This window comes from Trachurus trachurus, assembly GCF_905171665.1.
Source record: "Trachurus trachurus genome assembly, chromosome: 18".
Taxonomy (NCBI): Eukaryota; Metazoa; Chordata; class Actinopteri; order Carangiformes; family Carangidae; genus Trachurus; species Trachurus trachurus.
This window is the reverse complement of record NC_139909.1, coordinates 2,906,600-2,924,471: the sequence shown is the minus strand read 5'-3', so window position 1 is coordinate 2,924,471 and position 17,872 is coordinate 2,906,600. Positions and strand designations below refer to the sequence as shown.

Genomic DNA, 17,872 nt, shown 5'->3' with positions numbered 1-17,872 from the left:
AAGAAGCAATAAATAGGTCCAGGGGAGTCATGCTATTTTTTCCGGGGGGTGGGGGTTTGAGTAGTTATCGTCCATTTATCGTTATCGAGGCGAACTGCTCAATATATCGTGATATTGATTTTAGGCCATATCGCCCAGCCCTAGTCTCTCTACACTCTGACTTTTTGACTTTGACTTTGTCTCTGTAACAGCACTAACAGACTTTTTCTCTTTACACTCTGACTCTTTGACTCTGACTCTTTACACTACGTCTCTTTGACTCTGACTCTTTACACTACGTCTCTTTGACTCTGACTCTTTACACTACGTCTCTTTGACTCTGACTCTTTACACTACGTCTCTTTGACTCTGACTCTTTACACTACGTCTCTTTGACTCTGACTCTATACACTACGTCTCTTTGACTCTGACTCTTTACACTACGTCTCTTTGACTCTGACTCTTTACACTACAACTCTTTGACTCTGTCTCTTTGACTCTGTCTCTTTACACTACGTCTCTTTGACTCTGACTCTTTACACTACGTCTCTTTGACTCTGACTCTTTACACTACGTCTCTTTGACTCTGACTCTTTACACTACGTCTCTTTGACTCTGACTCTTTACACTACAACTCTTTGACTCTGTCTCTTTGACTCTGTCTCTTTACACTACGACTCTTTGACTCTGACTCTTTACACTACGACTCTTTGATTCTTACTCTTTACACTACGTCTCTTTGACTCTGTCTCTTTACACTACGTCTCTTTGACTCTGTCTCTTTGACTCTGACTCTTTACACTACGTCTCTTTGACTCTGACTCTTTACACTACAACTCTTTGACTCTGTCTCTTTGACTCTGACTCTTTACACTACGTCTCTTTGACTCTGACTCTTTACACTACGTCTCTTTGACTCTGTCTCTTTACACTACAACTCTTTGACTCTTACTCTTTACACTACGTCTCTTTGACTCTGTCTCTTTACACTACGTCTCTTTGACTCTGACTCTTTACACTACAACTCTTTGACTCTGTCTCTTTGACTCTGACTCTTTACACTACGTCTCTTTGACTCTGACTCTTTACACTACGTCTCTTTGACTCTGACTCTTTACACTACGACTCCTTGACTCTGACTCTTTACACTACGACTCCTTGACTCTGACTCTTTACACTACGTCTCTTTGACTCTGACTCTTTACACTACGACTCCTTGACTCTGACTCTTTACACTACGTCTCTTTGACTCTGACTCTTTACACTACGTCTCTTTGACTCTGACTCTTTACACTACAACTCTTTGACTCTGTCTCTTTGACTCTGACTCTTTACACTACGTCTCTTTGACTCTGACTCTTTACACTACGTCTCTTTGACTCTGACTCTTTACACTACAACTCTTTGACTCTGTCTCTTTGACTCTGTCTCTTTACACTACGACTCTTTGACTCTGACTCTTTACACTACGACTCTTTGATTCTTACTCTTTACACTACGTCTCTTTGACTCTGTCTCTTTACACTACGTCTCTTTGACTCTGTCTCTTTGACTCTGACTCTTTACACTACGTCTCTTTGACTCTGACTCTTTACACTACAACTCTTTGACTCTGTCTCTTTGACTCTGACTCTTTACACTACGTCTCTTTGACTCTGACTCTTTACACTACGTCTCTTTGACTCTGTCTCTTTACACTACAACTCTTTGACTCTTACTCTTTACACTACGTCTCTTTGACTCTGTCTCTTTACACTACGTCTCTTTGACTCTGACTCTTTACACTACAACTCTTTGACTCTGTCTCTTTGACTCTGACTCTTTACACTACGTCTCTTTGACTCGGACTCTTTACACTACGTCTCTTTGACTCTGACTCTTTACACTACGACTCCTTGACTCTGACTCTTTACACTACGACTCCTTGACTCTGACTCTTTACACTACGTCTCTTTGACTCTGACTCTTTACACTACGACTCCTTGACTCTGACTCTTTACACTACGTCTCTTTGACTCTGACTCTTTACACTACGTCTCTTTGACTCTGACTCTTTACACTACAACTCTTTGACTCTGTCTCTTTGACTCTGACTCTTTACACTACGTCTCTTTGACTCTGACTCTTTACACTACGTCTCTTTGACTCTGACTCTTTACACTACGACTCCTTGACTCTGACTCTATACACTACGACTCTTTGACTCTGTCTCTTTGACTCTGTCTCTGTTACAACACTGTCTTTTTGACTCTGACTCGGACTCTTTCACTCCAACTCCATCTCTGCATATTCAGACTCTTTGACTTCACCCCTTTGAATCTGATTCTTTGACTCTGACTCTTTTACTCTGTCTCTTTACACTCTTGTCTATGCATATTCTGACTCTTTGACTCTGACTCTTTCACTCTTTGACTTTGATTCGGACTCTTTGACTCTAACTCTGTCTCTACATATTCAGACTTTTTGACTCTGTCTCTTTGACTCTGACTCTTTCTGTTTGACTCTTTGACTCTGTCTCTTTACACTCTGTCTCTGCATATTCAGACTCTTTGACTCAGACTCTGATTCTTTCTCCTTGACTCTTTGAATCTTCAACTCTTCAACTCTTTCACTCTTTGACTCATTGTTTTTTATTCTGACTCTTCAGACTCCAGTGAGCACTGATACCTAAACTTCTCCTCCTCTTCCTCCTCCTCCCTCTCCTCCTCTTCCTCCCCCCTCGTCTCCTCCTCCCTTGTCTCCTCCCTCCTCCTCCTCCTCCTCCATGTTTCCACATTCTTTCCTGTGATGATGTTGTTGTGTAACAGACGACCAGGCTGCTCTCAGCTGTCAGATAAAAGCTGGAGCTGCAGAGCTGCAGCCACGGCAGGAATCTTTCCTCTGAAGCTGCTCCACCATATGTGTGTGTGTCTGTGTGTGTGTGTGTGTGTGTGTGTGCGTGTGTGTGTCTGTCTGTCTATCTCTGTGTGTGTGTGTGTGTGTGTGTGTGCTAACAGTGTTTAAACAGCTGGTCAGTTTGCAGCAGCTAAAGCAGCTCTTCAACTAGCTGGGCCAGTTCAACCAGACACATTGAATAACTCTGTGTGTTTTGTGTGTGTGTGTGTGTGTGTGTGTGTGTGTGTGTGTGTGTGTGTGTGTGTGTGTATGTTTTGTGTGTGTGTGTGTGTGTGTGTGTGTGTGTGTGTGTGTGTGTGTGTGTGTGTGTGTGTGTGTGTGTGTGTGTGTGTGTGCATGTTTTGTGTGTGTTGTGTGTATGTGTTGTGTGTGTGTGTGTGTGTGCGAGCTTGCATGCCTGTGATGTGATGTCAGCGTTTTCTGCCCGTGGTCTGTGGTATGCAGGCTACTCGCTCACCTAGACACACACACATGCACACACACACAATAAGATTAGAGCACAATCCAGTGTCTTTGTCCACCATCTTGTGTGTGTGTGTGTGTTTGTGTGTCTGTGTGCGTGTGTGTCTCTGTTTGCTGTGTTCCTGTTGTGGTTGTGCGACCTGAAGCTGTGTTGACAGAGCAAACACACACTGTTCTCACTGTGTGTGTGTGTGTGTGTGTGTGTGTGTGTGTGTGTGTGTGTGTGTGTGTGTGTGTGTGTGTGTGTGTGTGTTTCCTGGAGTTATGTCATGAGTTTGTGTTTGATAAAGTTTTATTCAATCAACATAAATTAAATTCATCATGTTTGTCAAGTGACTGCAGTTATAACAATCAAAGACTCGGTTCATGTGGAATTTAAAGCACAATAAAATTAAAAATTAAAAACAAGAACAGACATTTATTGATTAGTGATTATTGATCATTCATGTATTTATTATAAACATCTTTAATATAAAATACTGAACATTGATAAAACATAAAAAAACATCCAAATAACCCTTAATCTACAGCACAGCTCACATTAATTAATTATTATCTATATTATAATATCGATTATTGGTTGGTTATGATCGATATTGATCTGATAAAGACAAGGATATACGACTAAAATTTGATTTCACTTTATTTTCAGCTAAAATATCGAATACTTTTCTGAAATACAAACTTTTTACTGAATATCTCTGGTTTTTATGATACATTTTCCTTTTTTTACGATTATTCCGAACAAAAAAACCAAAAAAAAAAAAAAACGCTCTGTAACAGGAGTGGAGGAGGAGATGTTGTGTGTGTGTGTGTGTGTGCGTGTGTGTGTGTGTGTGTGTGTGTGTGTGTGTGTGTAATGGGCTGTTTCCAGGTTGAACTTTAACATCTTTAGTTCCAGTCTGTGAGTTAAACAGCAACAAGAGGCTGAAATGAGCTGTGACACGGCGTCACGTCTCGTTAGCGAACACATTGTTTTCAATTGATTCGTCCATCAACACATATTATCACACAAACATCATCTGACCTCTGACAGGAGAGACGAGGAGGCTCTGAGCCAATCAGAAGAGAGGAGGAGGCTCTGGGCCTCTCGTCTGATTGGCTCACTGTTTTCTTGACTGATTCAATAAAAATATTAGATTCGATTTGGATATTAGAATAGATTTCAGAAAAAAACACTCAGAGAAACTAAATCCTGTAAAGTTGTTGGATGGTGTTGTCCAGGTGGTGAGGGGGCGGGGCTTAGTTGTGACATCACAAAGTAACAGGAAGGAGTGGAGCTTTAATACAAACATCTACCTTTATTCTGAAAGAACTTAAATTCAAACATCTACTTTTATTCTGAAGGGACCTTAATAGTAGAAACATCTACTTTTATTCTGAAGGGGCCTTAAAGCAGAAGTAAGCGATCCGGTCGTTTTGGCTAATGCTGCGTTCCAGGCAGGCTTTTGAAACCGTAAATTACAGCTTCAAGTCACGACTTACGACTTTGTAGCGTTCCAGGCAACCCACTCCTGTTTTTCCGACCTGTTTTACCTGTGAAAGTCACTATAACGGCCACTCGTAAATTCTGACCCGTGAACTCGTACCAGATTGAACTGGTACGAGTTCACAGGTCGGAAAAAAACGAATTACGGGTTACCTTGAACGCACCACAACTTCTTGTCAGCCGACGGAGTTAGCAGCCCCCGCCCTCGTCATCAGGGGCGCCGCTAGGGATTTTGGGCCCCATGAAAAGAATCTTTACAGGGCCCCCAACACAGCGGCAAATTTTTTGATGCTATATATATACAATTATGCATTTTAATGGTATTTTTGACTATCATTACCATATTTGTGAAAGAGGAACAACATGACAGTTGACATGTACAGTAGGGGAAGAACTGAACACTCAATGGAATACAATGGAATTCATTTTTCATTTCCCAAAACAGATTCACCTTTGTATTGTTTTGAGACTGTAGTAAAATGTATTATTATTGCAGGCGCCAGGCGTTGATGTTTCCAAAACAATAAAGTTACTTTTATTCTGAAGGAGCGTTAATACAAACATCTACCTTTATTCTGAAGGGGCCTTAATAGAAACATCTACCTTTATTCTGAAGGAGCTTTAACACAAACATCTACCTTTAAAAAAGACGGCACATCGCTTTGAGATGATTCAGCTTTTGATTTGGAGATAAAACCCACAGCAGGAATGTGGATGTGTGAGATAAAGGAACCAGCAGTCTGTCTACACACACACACACACACACACACAAACACTCTCAGTAACTGGGAGCCGAAGCCTTGGACGCAGGAAGTCCTGACTCAGGAGCGTTTCCGGCGCCGTAGCCGTAGCGACGGGGCGTTAGTTACGCTACGTGATAGGAAAGCAGCAGCTGTGACCTTTGTGATGATTTCACAGGCGTGACCGTGACAACGGCGTCTCCAGCTTCATTTGTTTATTTCTTTTTGCATGAGCGTGATGGGTGTGTCCATTGTTGTTGTTGTTATTGTTGTGGTTAGACTCATTGAAACTGACACTGTGACCTTTGTGTTTAAAGAACAAGACGATTAAATGTCTATTTCCTCTTTAATTGTGTAAATAATCACAAAAAACCTTTAAAAACACGTCATTAATACGTAGTTTCATGATTAAAACTCTCAGTAATACTGTTTTATTACATAAACAGGAGGGAAAAGGTTTTTTATTGGGGACTATTTTCACCGGCAGATGAATCTACACTTGTTGCTTTAGTGAGTGTTTGTGGCAGTGTGTGTGTTCATGATATTGAGAGAACCTGTCAGTGTGGTTCATTAGTCGGTGTGTTTAACTTGCGTCCGGATCAGGATATTGAGGAGGAACTTGGTTACCATGGAGACGTCGAACAGATTATTATTGTTCTTATTGGCGGAGATGGTGCACGTTTTAATGGATCTGAAACTTTAACCTGGGCCGACGTGGCCAAACAGGAAGTAAGCCACAAAGACAGGTGTACTAGCTTCCAGACAGAGAGGAAGGGTTTTCAAAATAAAACTCAAGCTCAGTTTTCAGAATAAAATGCAGCTCCAGAGTTTTCAGAATAAAATGCAGCCCTAGAGTTTCAGAATAAAACACCAGCCCAGCGTTTTCAGAATAAAATGCAGCCCTACAGTTTTCAGAATGAAACACAACCCTGAATCTTTCAGAATAAAACATAAAGAGTTACCAGAATAAAATGCAGCCCCAGAGTTTTCAGAATAAAACACCAGCCCTACAGTTTTCAGAATAAAATGCAGCCCTAGAGTTTCAGAATAAAACACCAGCCCAGAGTTTTCGGAATAAAATGCAACCCTAAAGTTTCAGAATAAAACACCACGCTGAATCTTTCAGATCAATAAAACATAACTCCAGAGTTTTCAGAATAAAACACAACCCCAGAGGTTTTTCAGAATAAAATGCGTCCAGCAGCTGCGTGGAGCTTAAACGTGTGTTAAGATAAATGACTGTAGAAATAAAACGTTGTGGTTCAGACGTTGTATGAAGTCAGATCAGAGACTCGTCAGCTGCCGCTAATTATTGTGTGTGTGTGTGTTGGAATGTCAGCCATGTTTATTAAAGAGCAATATTGAGACTGTGATTACAGAGCTGTGTGTGTGTGTGTGTCTGTGTGTGTGTGTGTGTGTGTGTGTGTCCCATCAGCTGATAACCAATCATCACTAAGCTGCTGCTGATCATCAATAACGCGGTCACAGCATCCTCTGTGTCTCTGATTGGACAGAGAGCAGCTGGTAGATGATTGACAGCCTTGATCAATAACACACACACACACACACACACACACACACACACACACACACACACACACACACACACACACACACACACACACACACACACACACACACACACACAGTAACAGTATCTGACGAGGTGTTTTCCCAGAGGAACAGACCTGTGTGTGTCTAAAGGCCCGAGGCAGGGGCGTTCGACATAGACTGACAAAGTCAAACAGAGGGAGAGAGAGAAAGAGGGAGGGAGAGAAGGAGGGGGGAGGGAGGTGAAGCATGAAAGAAAAGAGGGTGAGAAAGAGAGAAACAAAAGAGACGGAAAGGGAAAGAAGGACAGAGAGACAAAAGGACGAGAGAAAGAACCAGAGGTGAGGAAGAAGAGGAGGAGGCAGCTGTGTGTTTCCATGGTGACGAGGAAACACATAACAGAGGACAGGAATGTAAAGAGAGAGAGAGAGAGAGGGAGAGACGGGGGGAATAAGTGGAAACATGAAAGAAAGAGGAAAAGGGAGAGAGAGGAAAGAATGAAGGAAGGAGGAGGACGAACGCCCGGGATGAATTAGAGGAGAGAGAGAGAGAGAGAAAAAAATGAAAGAGAAGGTGGAAAAAGTAACGACAGGAGGAGAAGTTAAAAAAAATTAAGATTAAAAATGAAAAAAAGAAGGAAAGAAAACAGGAATGAGAAGAGATGAAGAGCAGGAAGGGGGAAATGAGAAAAGAATGAAAAAGGATGGAGAGAGAAGGTAGAAGAGGAGAGAAAGAGAAAGACAGCAGAAATATGGGAAGAGGAGGAGGAGAAGAAGGAGGAGAAGGAGGTTTTTCCTTTTTCACTTCTTTCCTTTACCGACAAAAAAAGAGCGGGAAACTGTGGTGAAATGAAGGGAGGAGACGTGGAAAAGAGGAAGAGTGGTTCAACCATAAACATAGAGAGGGAAAGAGGGAGGGGGGGGGGAGGAAGAGAGAGAGAGAGGAAAAGAGAGAGAGATGGAGACAGGAAGAGAGAGAGGAGAGAGGGGGGAGGGTTGAGAGAGGAAAAGAGAGGGAGATATACTGTAAAAAGGAGGGAGAGGAAAAGAGAAGAGGACATGGAGAGAGAAAGAAGGGAGAGGAAAAGAGAAGAGGGGATGGAGAAAGATGAAAATAGAGAAAGATGGAGAGAGATGAAAGAGGAAAAGAGAGGGAGAGATAGAAAGGAGGGAGAGGAAAAGAGAAGACGAGATGAGAAAGGAAAAGAGAGGGAGAGATAGAAAGGAGGGAGAGGAAAAGAGAGATGGAGAGAGAAGAGAGGAAAAGAGAAGAGGAGATGGAGAGAGACGAAAGAGGAAAAAAGAGAGAGAGAGAAAGGAGGGAGAGGAAAAGAGAGAGATGAAAGAGGAAAAGAGAAGAGGAGATGGAGAGAGGAAAAGAGAGAAAGTTAGAGAGAGACGAAAGAGGAAAAAGAGAGAGAAAGGAGGGAGAGGAAAAGAGAGAGATGGGGAGAGAAGAGGGAGGAAAAGAGAGGCAGAGAGTGAAAGGAGGGAGAGGAAAAGAGAGAAAGTTAGTGAGAGATGAGAGAGGGAAACAGAGAGAGAGAGATGAGAGAGGAAAAGATGGAGGAAGTGGATTATTCTGTTTCCCCTGAATCCTACATTACCCATAATGCACCTGAGTAGATTCTCCTCTTCTCTTCCTGGTTCAACGATGCTGAACTTTAAAGTGTTTTAACGTCTTAATGTGTGTGTTTTCCCTGCCTCTGTGTGTGTATTTGTATATATTTGTATATATTTGTATATGTGTGTTTGTGTATTTGTGTGTCTGACCACGCTGCTCTCTGATTGGCCGTCCTCTAGGTGGAGAGGGGCGGAGCCTAAGCGATGGCCGGTGCCTCGGTGAAGGTGGCGGTTCGAGTCCGCCCGTTCAACTCCCGGGAGACGGGACGCAACGCCAAGTGTGTGATCCAGATGCAGGGAAACACAACCTGTAAGACAACACACACGCACACACACACACACACACACACACACACACACACACACACACACACACACACACACACACACACACACACACACACACACACACACACACACAAACATTCCCACACAAACCCCCAAATTCAATCACATTTTTTGCCGAGCCTCGCCAAAATAAAAGCCCCGCTGTTCCTCAGCCGTGTGGACCACGGTCGTGACCTCGGCCTCGTTTGAAAGGTCACACTCTGAACTTTACATCCCAGAAATCTCAGACTGAGTGAAAGAGACTCAGAACTGAAGTTACAGAAGGAAAAACATGGTGGAAGTGATTAAAGTGAAAGTTTTCCGCTTTAGCTTTGCCCTTTTTTAATCTTTTTTCACTCCTGTAGAACAATACGAACCCTGTGGTAAAGTCTGAAGTCTGAGCTTCCTCCTGTGTGTGTGTGTGTGTGTGTGTGTGTGTGTGGAGATTATACATGAGGAAACTCTGAGCTTTCTAACAATGTATAATTAGTCACGGCTGTGTGAAGGGTTGAGATTAAAACACGACTAAAGCAGCTCCACAGTCGTGTATAAGACATAAAACTGTTTATCTACAGCAGCATTGTAGCATGCAAGGTAAAAATACATGGAATATAAAAGGATATGAACCAAATATATACAAATGTATAAAAAAGAGAGACATTCTGTACAGTTATGTGCAGTTATTTACATGAATAGAATAAAACATTATAGAAACAGTGTCGATAGTTGTAAAGCAGAAAAGAAACTGTTGCACAGATGTAATGTGCAGTTAAGGGGAGACACTACAGGTGAATAGGGTAAACATTTTAACTAACAGATATCACCATGAAACTTCCCAAGTTTATCACTCACATTAAGACAAATATTTTTTGTATTACAAGTTTTGTCAAATTTTATGTTTAAATATGTAAATGTGGCAATATCTAATGAAATATGCGCTAAAATTTGTACATTTCCAGAACAGAAATCTGAACAATGGATAAAGCTATTTTCAAAATTCTTGTTTGATTTTGTTGACATATTAGAGTCAGAAGTTTTTACAGAGGAGGATTGTGTATATCTCTTTTTATCACTCTGTAAATGAGAAAATACTGTCACCAGCCCTAACAAAAAAATCAAATTTCTCCATGTTTTTAGGAATAAAATGTTGTATAAATGAGGCTGTGAATGATATATCAACAATCCCCTCTGTAAAAACCTTCAGAATATAGAAAGGGATCAAAGTGGAAGGTTTGGTGTCTGTAAATGCTGCTGAAGTGGAGATTTCTAGCTCAGAGTCTGAGTCTGAAAAACTCTTTCTGAGAAAACGGCCTTTAAAGACTTGCACTGTAAAATTACATAGATTGTTAATGTAAAGCTGCTAACTTTTCGTAGATTTAGGAGAAATCTACTGATGAAAGAGACAAAATAAAGTAAAATAACCACCTTAATGCGGATTTTCTACCATTTCTTTTGACTTTTCTGAAAGAATACATGTTCAGGAAGAAAAATAGCCCAAAATCTCAAAAATGAACAGTGCAAGAAAAAAACTGTGTTTTTGCCAAATAAAAAAGCTTATTTCAGCTCAGCCTGTAGGAAAATCCGCCTCTCATTGTTTATAGATTAATTAATAACAGGATTTTCCACAGAAAAACAAAAAAAACCTTCTTCAAGACAAAGTTTGGTTCATTTTTAATTCCCATAAAATTTTCCTTCCAAAAATATTTTTTGTTTTTTTGTTGTTTGGTCTTTAGTCGTCTCATTGTGTTTTTTTCTTCTCCTACGGCTCATTGAGTCTGAGGTTTTGCATGTATGAGAGCAGCCGCCGGCCTTCCCAGAATGCCCCTGGGCTCGGTCACGTGACCTCTGAACCTGCTGCTATTTAAACTCACACACACTCCGGTTTATTAATAGACGCTGCAGCAGCAGGAGGAGCGAAGCAGCGAACGTCTGAACACACTCAGATATTTTTACACCGGACTTGTTAATGACGAGCGAGTTGTGTGTGTGTGTGTGTGTGTGTGAACGTCCAATCAGTTTCTATACGTGTGTGTTTGACGCAACTTCCTCTCTCCCTCCAGGTATCTCCAACCCCAAACAGCCCAAAGATGGAGCCAAGAACTTCACCTTCGACTATTCCTACTGGTCACACACAACGGTGATCACACACTTTCACACACACACACACACACGCTAATGTCCATCAGATAAACCAGGATGAGTCGTAACCAGATGTGTGTATGTGTGTGTGTGTGTGTGTGTGTGTTTGTGTTTAGACTGAGGACCCCAGCTTTGCGTCCCAGAGACAGGTGTATAAGGACATTGGAGAGGAGATGCTGCTTCACGCCTTCGAAGGTAAAAACACTTCACCTACGTCTCGTTTATCTGCTTTTATAAATTTTTATACTGTAAATTATATATTATATTATATTATAGTATATGCTGTAATTCTAAATTCTCAAATAAAAAGCTTCAAAGTCTCAAACAGACTCCGGTCTACAGGTTTGAGCAAATAAAAGCCGAGTCTCAATTAGAATCCGGGTCTTTTTTTAAATTTTCTATAAGTTCTTGTGAATAAACAAAACCTCTCAACGCCCACGATTCCACGAGTTCTCAACATGCCTGAAAATTATTATTCATATATAATATCAAACAGGTTTGATATTGTCTGAGTCTCTGAAAAAACTGATGTAGAACAGCTCAGATTACGACCTTATACCTAGACCTGTAGTCAAGACCGCCTGAACCGAGACCAAGACACTACCAAGACCAGAGAGTATCAAGACCAAGACAAAACCAAGACCAAGACCAAGACCAAGACCAAGACCAAGACCAAGACCAAGTCAAGACTAAGACCAGACAGAGGCCGACAGAGTTTTATTTTCTTTGCAAAGAAAAGGTCAATCAACATGCGAGCAGTTCAAAATGACAAAAGACCCTGATCATCAGGAAATCTGAACATTTATAGTAGAGGAAAAGCCCACCCCTTGGGTGTGTTTACATCTTTTGTTTTCTGTGGGGTCAGCCCCCTACTCAGGATGTCTTTTCACCTTTCACAGGTATCGGCACCGACATCCTAGAGTGTGATTAAGGGCTCTAATCAACACAATTTAAAATACAAAAGGGTTTGAGTATTGATGAGAAAGTGAGAGGTTGAGTGTCTCAGGTACTTGAAATACAAAAGAGTTGAATTTACAATTACATTTAAAAGTCTGGTATTTTGGTGAGAAGGTGGGAGGTAAAATACAAAGAAGTTAAAATTACAATTACACCTGCCTGGATATTGTAGGCTAAAAATCCCTTCGAGACCGTTCTGCCAGTCCGAGACATTGCGAGACCGAGAGACCCGAGACCGAGACAAGACCGAGACCACAAAAAAATTTGTATTTTCTGGTTTTAATGACCACGCTAACGGTTCTACAGAGGATATTGTTTGTGATGTTCACAAGGTAACAAGTATTCCGTACTTTTCAGACTATAAGCCGCTACTTTTCCCCCGCCCCGATGTCCCAGCTCTCGTCTCTGCAGCACAGCGACACAAACGCGCTCCGTAACCCGTAATCTTTTGTTTATGATGGTTAAGACTACACAAACACACACATCGTATATGTTATGTAACGTTATCCACCGCACCGTTTATTAATTAATTTTTCGCCGGCTACATTGTAAACAAATGCACATGGAGGAGAGGAGCGTAACCAAAACAGACTTACACAGTTCCCTACTGTCTTTCTGTGTAAATATCTTACAACATGGAAACCTGCAGCTTAAATTTAGATTGTGCGGCTTATAGGTGCGCTCTATAGTCCGGAAAGTAGGGTAGATGATAACGATGCTAATGATACACTCTGTTAACACTAGTTAAAACCGGCTGAGTTCAACAGGAGCTGTTTGATGTTTGACTTTCTGGAGATATTTTACTATGTCTATACTTCCTTTTTTTGTTTTTTTTTTAGATGTTTGCTCTTTTAAACCTAAATATACTGTATCTATACTATATCTATATCTTTTTTTTCTCTCCCCAGGATACAATGTGTGTATTTTTGCGTACGGCCAGACTGGTGGAGGAAAGAGCTACACCATGATGGGCAAACAGGAGCCTGGACAGGAGGGGATCATACCACAAGTAAACACAACACTCAGGTTTCATCATACACACTGATAAAAGACACAGATTCATCAGGGAAACAGTGAAGGTCAATCATCAGTCATCCGTCACATCCAGGTCATCTGTCTGTCGAGGATGGAAACACAATAAAAGCCAAGTTTTGTTTCCACTGTGGGTTTTTTTTTTTAACTTCCATTTTTTCCCAATGAATGATCAGTTAATGGTCCTGATGGATTCACCATCCGTGTCTGAAACCAGAAGCTTCGGCTTCACTCTCTCACTCTGAGCTGCAGTCGTGCACAGGAGGGAAACCTCTGAGTGTTAAAACTCTGCCTTTTGTTGTTTTATTTTGAAAATCTGACAGAAATAGTCTCAGATACTTGAGACGCTATAAATCAACCAATCAATCAATCAGGCTTTATTTATAAAGCACTTTTCATGCCCACGGCAGCTCAAAGTGCTTCACATGATAAAAACAAGCAACATAGGGAACACATATTGAGAGACACACATACTTTTGCATACACATACACGTTCACATACACATACACATTCACACAATAATTTTAGAACAGGATTTTAGAGACATCGAGGAAACGCTATCTTACACTCAATCATTTGCAGTGCGGAAAAAACCAGATAAAATGAAGTAAAATAAATTAAATGAGAAGACGAGAAAGACACTAGATAAAATGAATTAAAATAGATAGAATGAGAAGATGAGAGAGATACTAGATAAAATGAAGTAAAATAAATTAAATGAGAAGACGAGAAAGACACTAGATAAAATGAAGTAAAATAGATAAAATGAGAAGACGGGAAAGACACTGGATAAAATGAAGTAAAAATAGCCAGGTGTAGTAGGATAAAATAGAATAAAAATTGATGAATTAAAATAGAATAAAAAAGATAATAATAAATTAAATGAATGTTTTATAACAATAAAAATAATAAAAATCAGTTAAAAGCAAGGCTAAAAAGGTAGATCTTCAGTTTGCTTTTAAAAATGTCCAGATTCTCTGCTCTCCTCAAGTCTCTAGGCAGTCGGTTCTATAGGCAACGTGGGCCGTAGTGATAAAATGAGGCCTCACCATATGTTTTCTTCGCATCTTTTGGAATAATGTTGTTGTTTTGGACTGACCCCTCTGTGTCTCTGTGTGTCCAGCTGTGTGAGGACTTGTTTCAGAGGACCGGGGACAACTCGGATCCAGACCTGACCTACTCTGTGGAGGTAAACTCTGTCTGACCCGTCCCTTCAGTCCGCCGTGTCCTTCAGTCAAACTGTCCCTCACCACAACGTCCTCTGACCTCTGACCTCTGACCTCTGACCCCCAGGTGTCCTACATGGAGATCTACTGCGAGCGGGTCCGGGATCTGCTGAACCCAAAGTCCCAGGGGACTCTGCGGGTTCGAGAGCATCCCATCCTGGGGCCGTACGTGGAGGACCTGTCCAAACTGGCTGTGACCGGATTCACCGACATCCGGGACCTGATGGACGCCGGCAACAAGGCTCGGTCAGTAACTCCATCAGTCAGAACCATAGACTGTAAAAAGAATGGACGTAGCACCCGTGACGTCACCCATTGGTTTGGGGGAGTCTGTTTTGTGCCGCTACTACGGGGGTTTGAACTGCGCCATGTTGGATTCTGCTTGCCATATTTGGAGCGGTGCGGCCGTTAGCCGGCCGAGAACCCGCCCACTGGCCTCGAAGCAGCGGTCTCCGGACCTGTCACTCAACGTTTCCGCGCCCTAATTGGCCTGAATTTTAAACCTAATAATAGTAAAACGATAGAGTTTTTTAAAAATTCACCCCCCTCAGAGTGTGTGCGGGGGTAGAAACTATCGATTGAGACCAAAAAAATAAAATGTACCAGGCTGTAAATAGGTTTTTTTAAGCTGTAAAGTCGGCTATTTTAACATGGGGCTCAATTGGAGTTGCTCCCTTCTGACACCAGCCCCCAGAGGAAGCCGAGGGGATTGCAGTTTTTTGAACGCGGAAGTGAGCTTCACTTCTCAGACCGACAACTGCCCCCTTGATCAGAACAGAAATCCACCAAACTGAAGGAAACCACATCATCAGTTACTGCTGTTACTATCAATCAATCTGACAGTTATCTTCTCTGATAATTGACAGTTGATTGGTCAGTCAAGTCTAAAACCCCAAGATCACTGGTAGTGGTTTCTGTATTGGGAAAATACACTGTCGGAGGTTTTCCTTATGTGTTCTGTACCCTGTTTTAGCGTCCTCCCTGTACATCCTACACCTGCAGGGCCCCGTGCCCACTCTGGCTCTTGTTCCCAAACCCAAGTTTGAACCGCTCGGTGCGTTCAGACAAAGAAAACACCAGGTCCTGAACCTGAAAAGCCGGTTCTCAAGGGAACCAATAAATAGTTGGCTCTTCCCTTCTAGTCTCTAACTAGTCTGCACGCTGCTGGTTCAACAGAAAGCACCATGGGTCTGAGACTCCAGAACCAGAACCAGAACCAGAATCGTTTTGATCATATATGTAAATTAGTGTGTTTTGGTTCCCAACATTCAAACATCATGAACAGGTTTTGTAGCCTCATAAACCAGCCTCTCGCGGAAATGCATTTCATTTCATTTCGACGGAGAGTCTGGCCTCATTCCCCCTGTAAGCGTTTGGGGTGGGTGGGAGCTGGGCGGGAGTAGTAGCGTTGACAGACAACCCCATTCAGCCAATCAGCAAGTTGGTGTAGTGACGGGGCTTTGCACCAGTCAGTCCCTGATTGGCCAACGTGCTGTGTCAGTCACAGCGGCGACGCTGATTGGCTCGGCCTTCTGAGGGTTTCAGGCCAAGCGCTTACAACGGGGATGAGGCCAGACTCTCCCTCAGAATGAAATTAATTGCATTTCCGCGAGAGGCTGGTTTATGAGGCTACAGGTTTTGGCGTAGAAGCTGAAAGGCATTGTGGGAAATGTAGGAAAACCCATAAATACAAGAATTAGCTCTTGGTTCCTCGACAGCAGCTAATTCCCAAGGTGTTTTTAAACTGCAGGTGACCTTGGTTGTGTAAACTGTCAGGACCTGTGACCTCTGACCTGGGAGGCCTCTTCAGGTGTCTAACCTGTCTGGGCTCGTTAACGAAGCCAGTGATTAGTCTGGAGTTGCTTAGCGCTCCAGGCTGTTGGTATAAACAGTGTCTGTGTGTAAACTCACGTAGCTTCAGGTGTGAGCGGTTGTTACGTCTCCTGAGATGAAGCTGCAGCCAGTCAGTGATCAGTTTATTGATTGTTAACACCTGATTGATTATTGATCACAGGACGGTCGCGGCCACGAACATGAACGAGACGTCGTCCAGGTCACACGCTGTCTTCACCATCGTCTTCACCCAGAAACGACGAGACCAGATGACCAGTCTGGACACGGAGAAGGTCTGTGGTCCTCTACTGTATCTCCTCTACCGTATCTCTAATTTACCTCCTCTTCAATATCTCTACTGTGTCTCTACTGTGCTGACTGGACTGAACTCTTGACTTCCTCCTCAGGTCAGTAAGATCAGTCTGGTGGACCTGGCTGGAAGCGAGCGAGCTGACTCGTCGGGCGCGAAGGGCACCAGGCTCAAGGTCAGAGGTCACAGAGTCACGTTGATGTGGGAATAACTAAAAATCTACTGATCTACTGTGATGTCTAAGTAAAAGTTTACTTTGTTTTTTTTTGCACAGGAAGGAGCAAACATCAACAAATCTCTGACCACATTGGGAAAAGTGATATCAGCTTTGGCTGAAATGGTTAGTCAACGCACAGTTTGTGTTTCTATCAAGACTGAGTTCACATTAAAGATGAAAAACCAACGTGTGTCTTCTGTCCTCTGCAGCAGAGCAGTAAGAAGAGGAAAAGTGACTTTATTCCCTACAGAGACTCTGTTCTCACCTGGCTACTGAAGGAAAACCTGGGTACGTTTAACTCACACCAGACATATCTACAGTCCCAGAGCTGCCAGTCAAACAGTAACAGTAAAGTTGGACTGCATTGTGTGTTTCAGGAGGAAACTCCCGGACGGCCATGATAGCTGCTCTAAGTCCTGCTGACATCAACTATGAAGAAACACTGAGCACTCTAAGGTCAGATACCAGCTCTTTACTCTTTATCTTCTCTCCTGCAAAAAAAGAAGCTGACTGATCAATCAGATCAATGGCAGGGCTGAGATCTTATCCCCCGTATCTGATCCGGTGTCATGTGCCTCCAGGTATGCTGACCGGGCCAAACAGATTCGCTGTAACGCTGTGATCAATGAAGATCCAAACGCCAAACTGATCAGAGAGCTGAAGGCTGAAGTGGAGAGACTGAGGAACCTGCTGTTCTCTCAGGGCCTGCAGGAGCTGCTGGATAACGCTGGTATACACACACTATACTCTGGGTTATAGCATTTACACTGTAGTGGTATACACACTCTATACTGTGGGTTATAGCATTTACACTGTAGTGGTATACACACACTATACTGTGGGTTATAGCATTTACATTGTAGTGGTATACACACACTATACTGTGGGTTATAGCATTTACATTGTAGTGGTATACACACACTATACTGTGGGTTATAGCATTTACACTGTAGTGGTATACACACACTATACTGTGGGTTATAGCATTTACACTGTAGTGGTATACACACACTATACTGTGGGTTATAGCATTTACACTGTAGTGGTATACACACACTCTACTGTGGGTTATAGCATTTACTGTGGGTCATA

General features: G+C 42.3%; 1 protein-coding gene across 3 annotated transcripts in view; it reads left to right on the top strand.

The window, feature by feature from the left end:
* The window catches only part of LOC311001313 (kinesin-like protein KIF1C), a 46,282-nt gene that overhangs the window by 6,318 nt on the left and 22,092 nt on the right, over window positions 1–17,872 (top strand). For all 3 annotated transcript variants that reach the window (XM_083992361.1, XM_083992362.1, XM_083992360.1), the window contains exons 3-14: window positions 8,919–9,048; window positions 11,126–11,202; window positions 11,321–11,399; window positions 13,070–13,170; window positions 14,318–14,383; window positions 14,488–14,666; window positions 16,435–16,546; window positions 16,661–16,738; window positions 16,838–16,903; window positions 16,990–17,068; window positions 17,158–17,236; window positions 17,362–17,510. In XM_083992361.1, coding sequence (XP_083848487.1) covers window positions 8,943–9,048; window positions 11,126–11,202; window positions 11,321–11,399; window positions 13,070–13,170; window positions 14,318–14,383; window positions 14,488–14,666; window positions 16,435–16,546; window positions 16,661–16,738; window positions 16,838–16,903; window positions 16,990–17,068; window positions 17,158–17,236; window positions 17,362–17,510 — 1,171 coding nt within the window. In that variant the 5' untranslated portion in view covers window positions 8,919–8,942. The remainder of the gene's footprint in view (window positions 1–8,918; window positions 9,049–11,125; window positions 11,203–11,320; window positions 11,400–13,069; window positions 13,171–14,317; window positions 14,384–14,487; window positions 14,667–16,434; window positions 16,547–16,660; window positions 16,739–16,837; window positions 16,904–16,989; window positions 17,069–17,157; window positions 17,237–17,361; window positions 17,511–17,872) is intronic.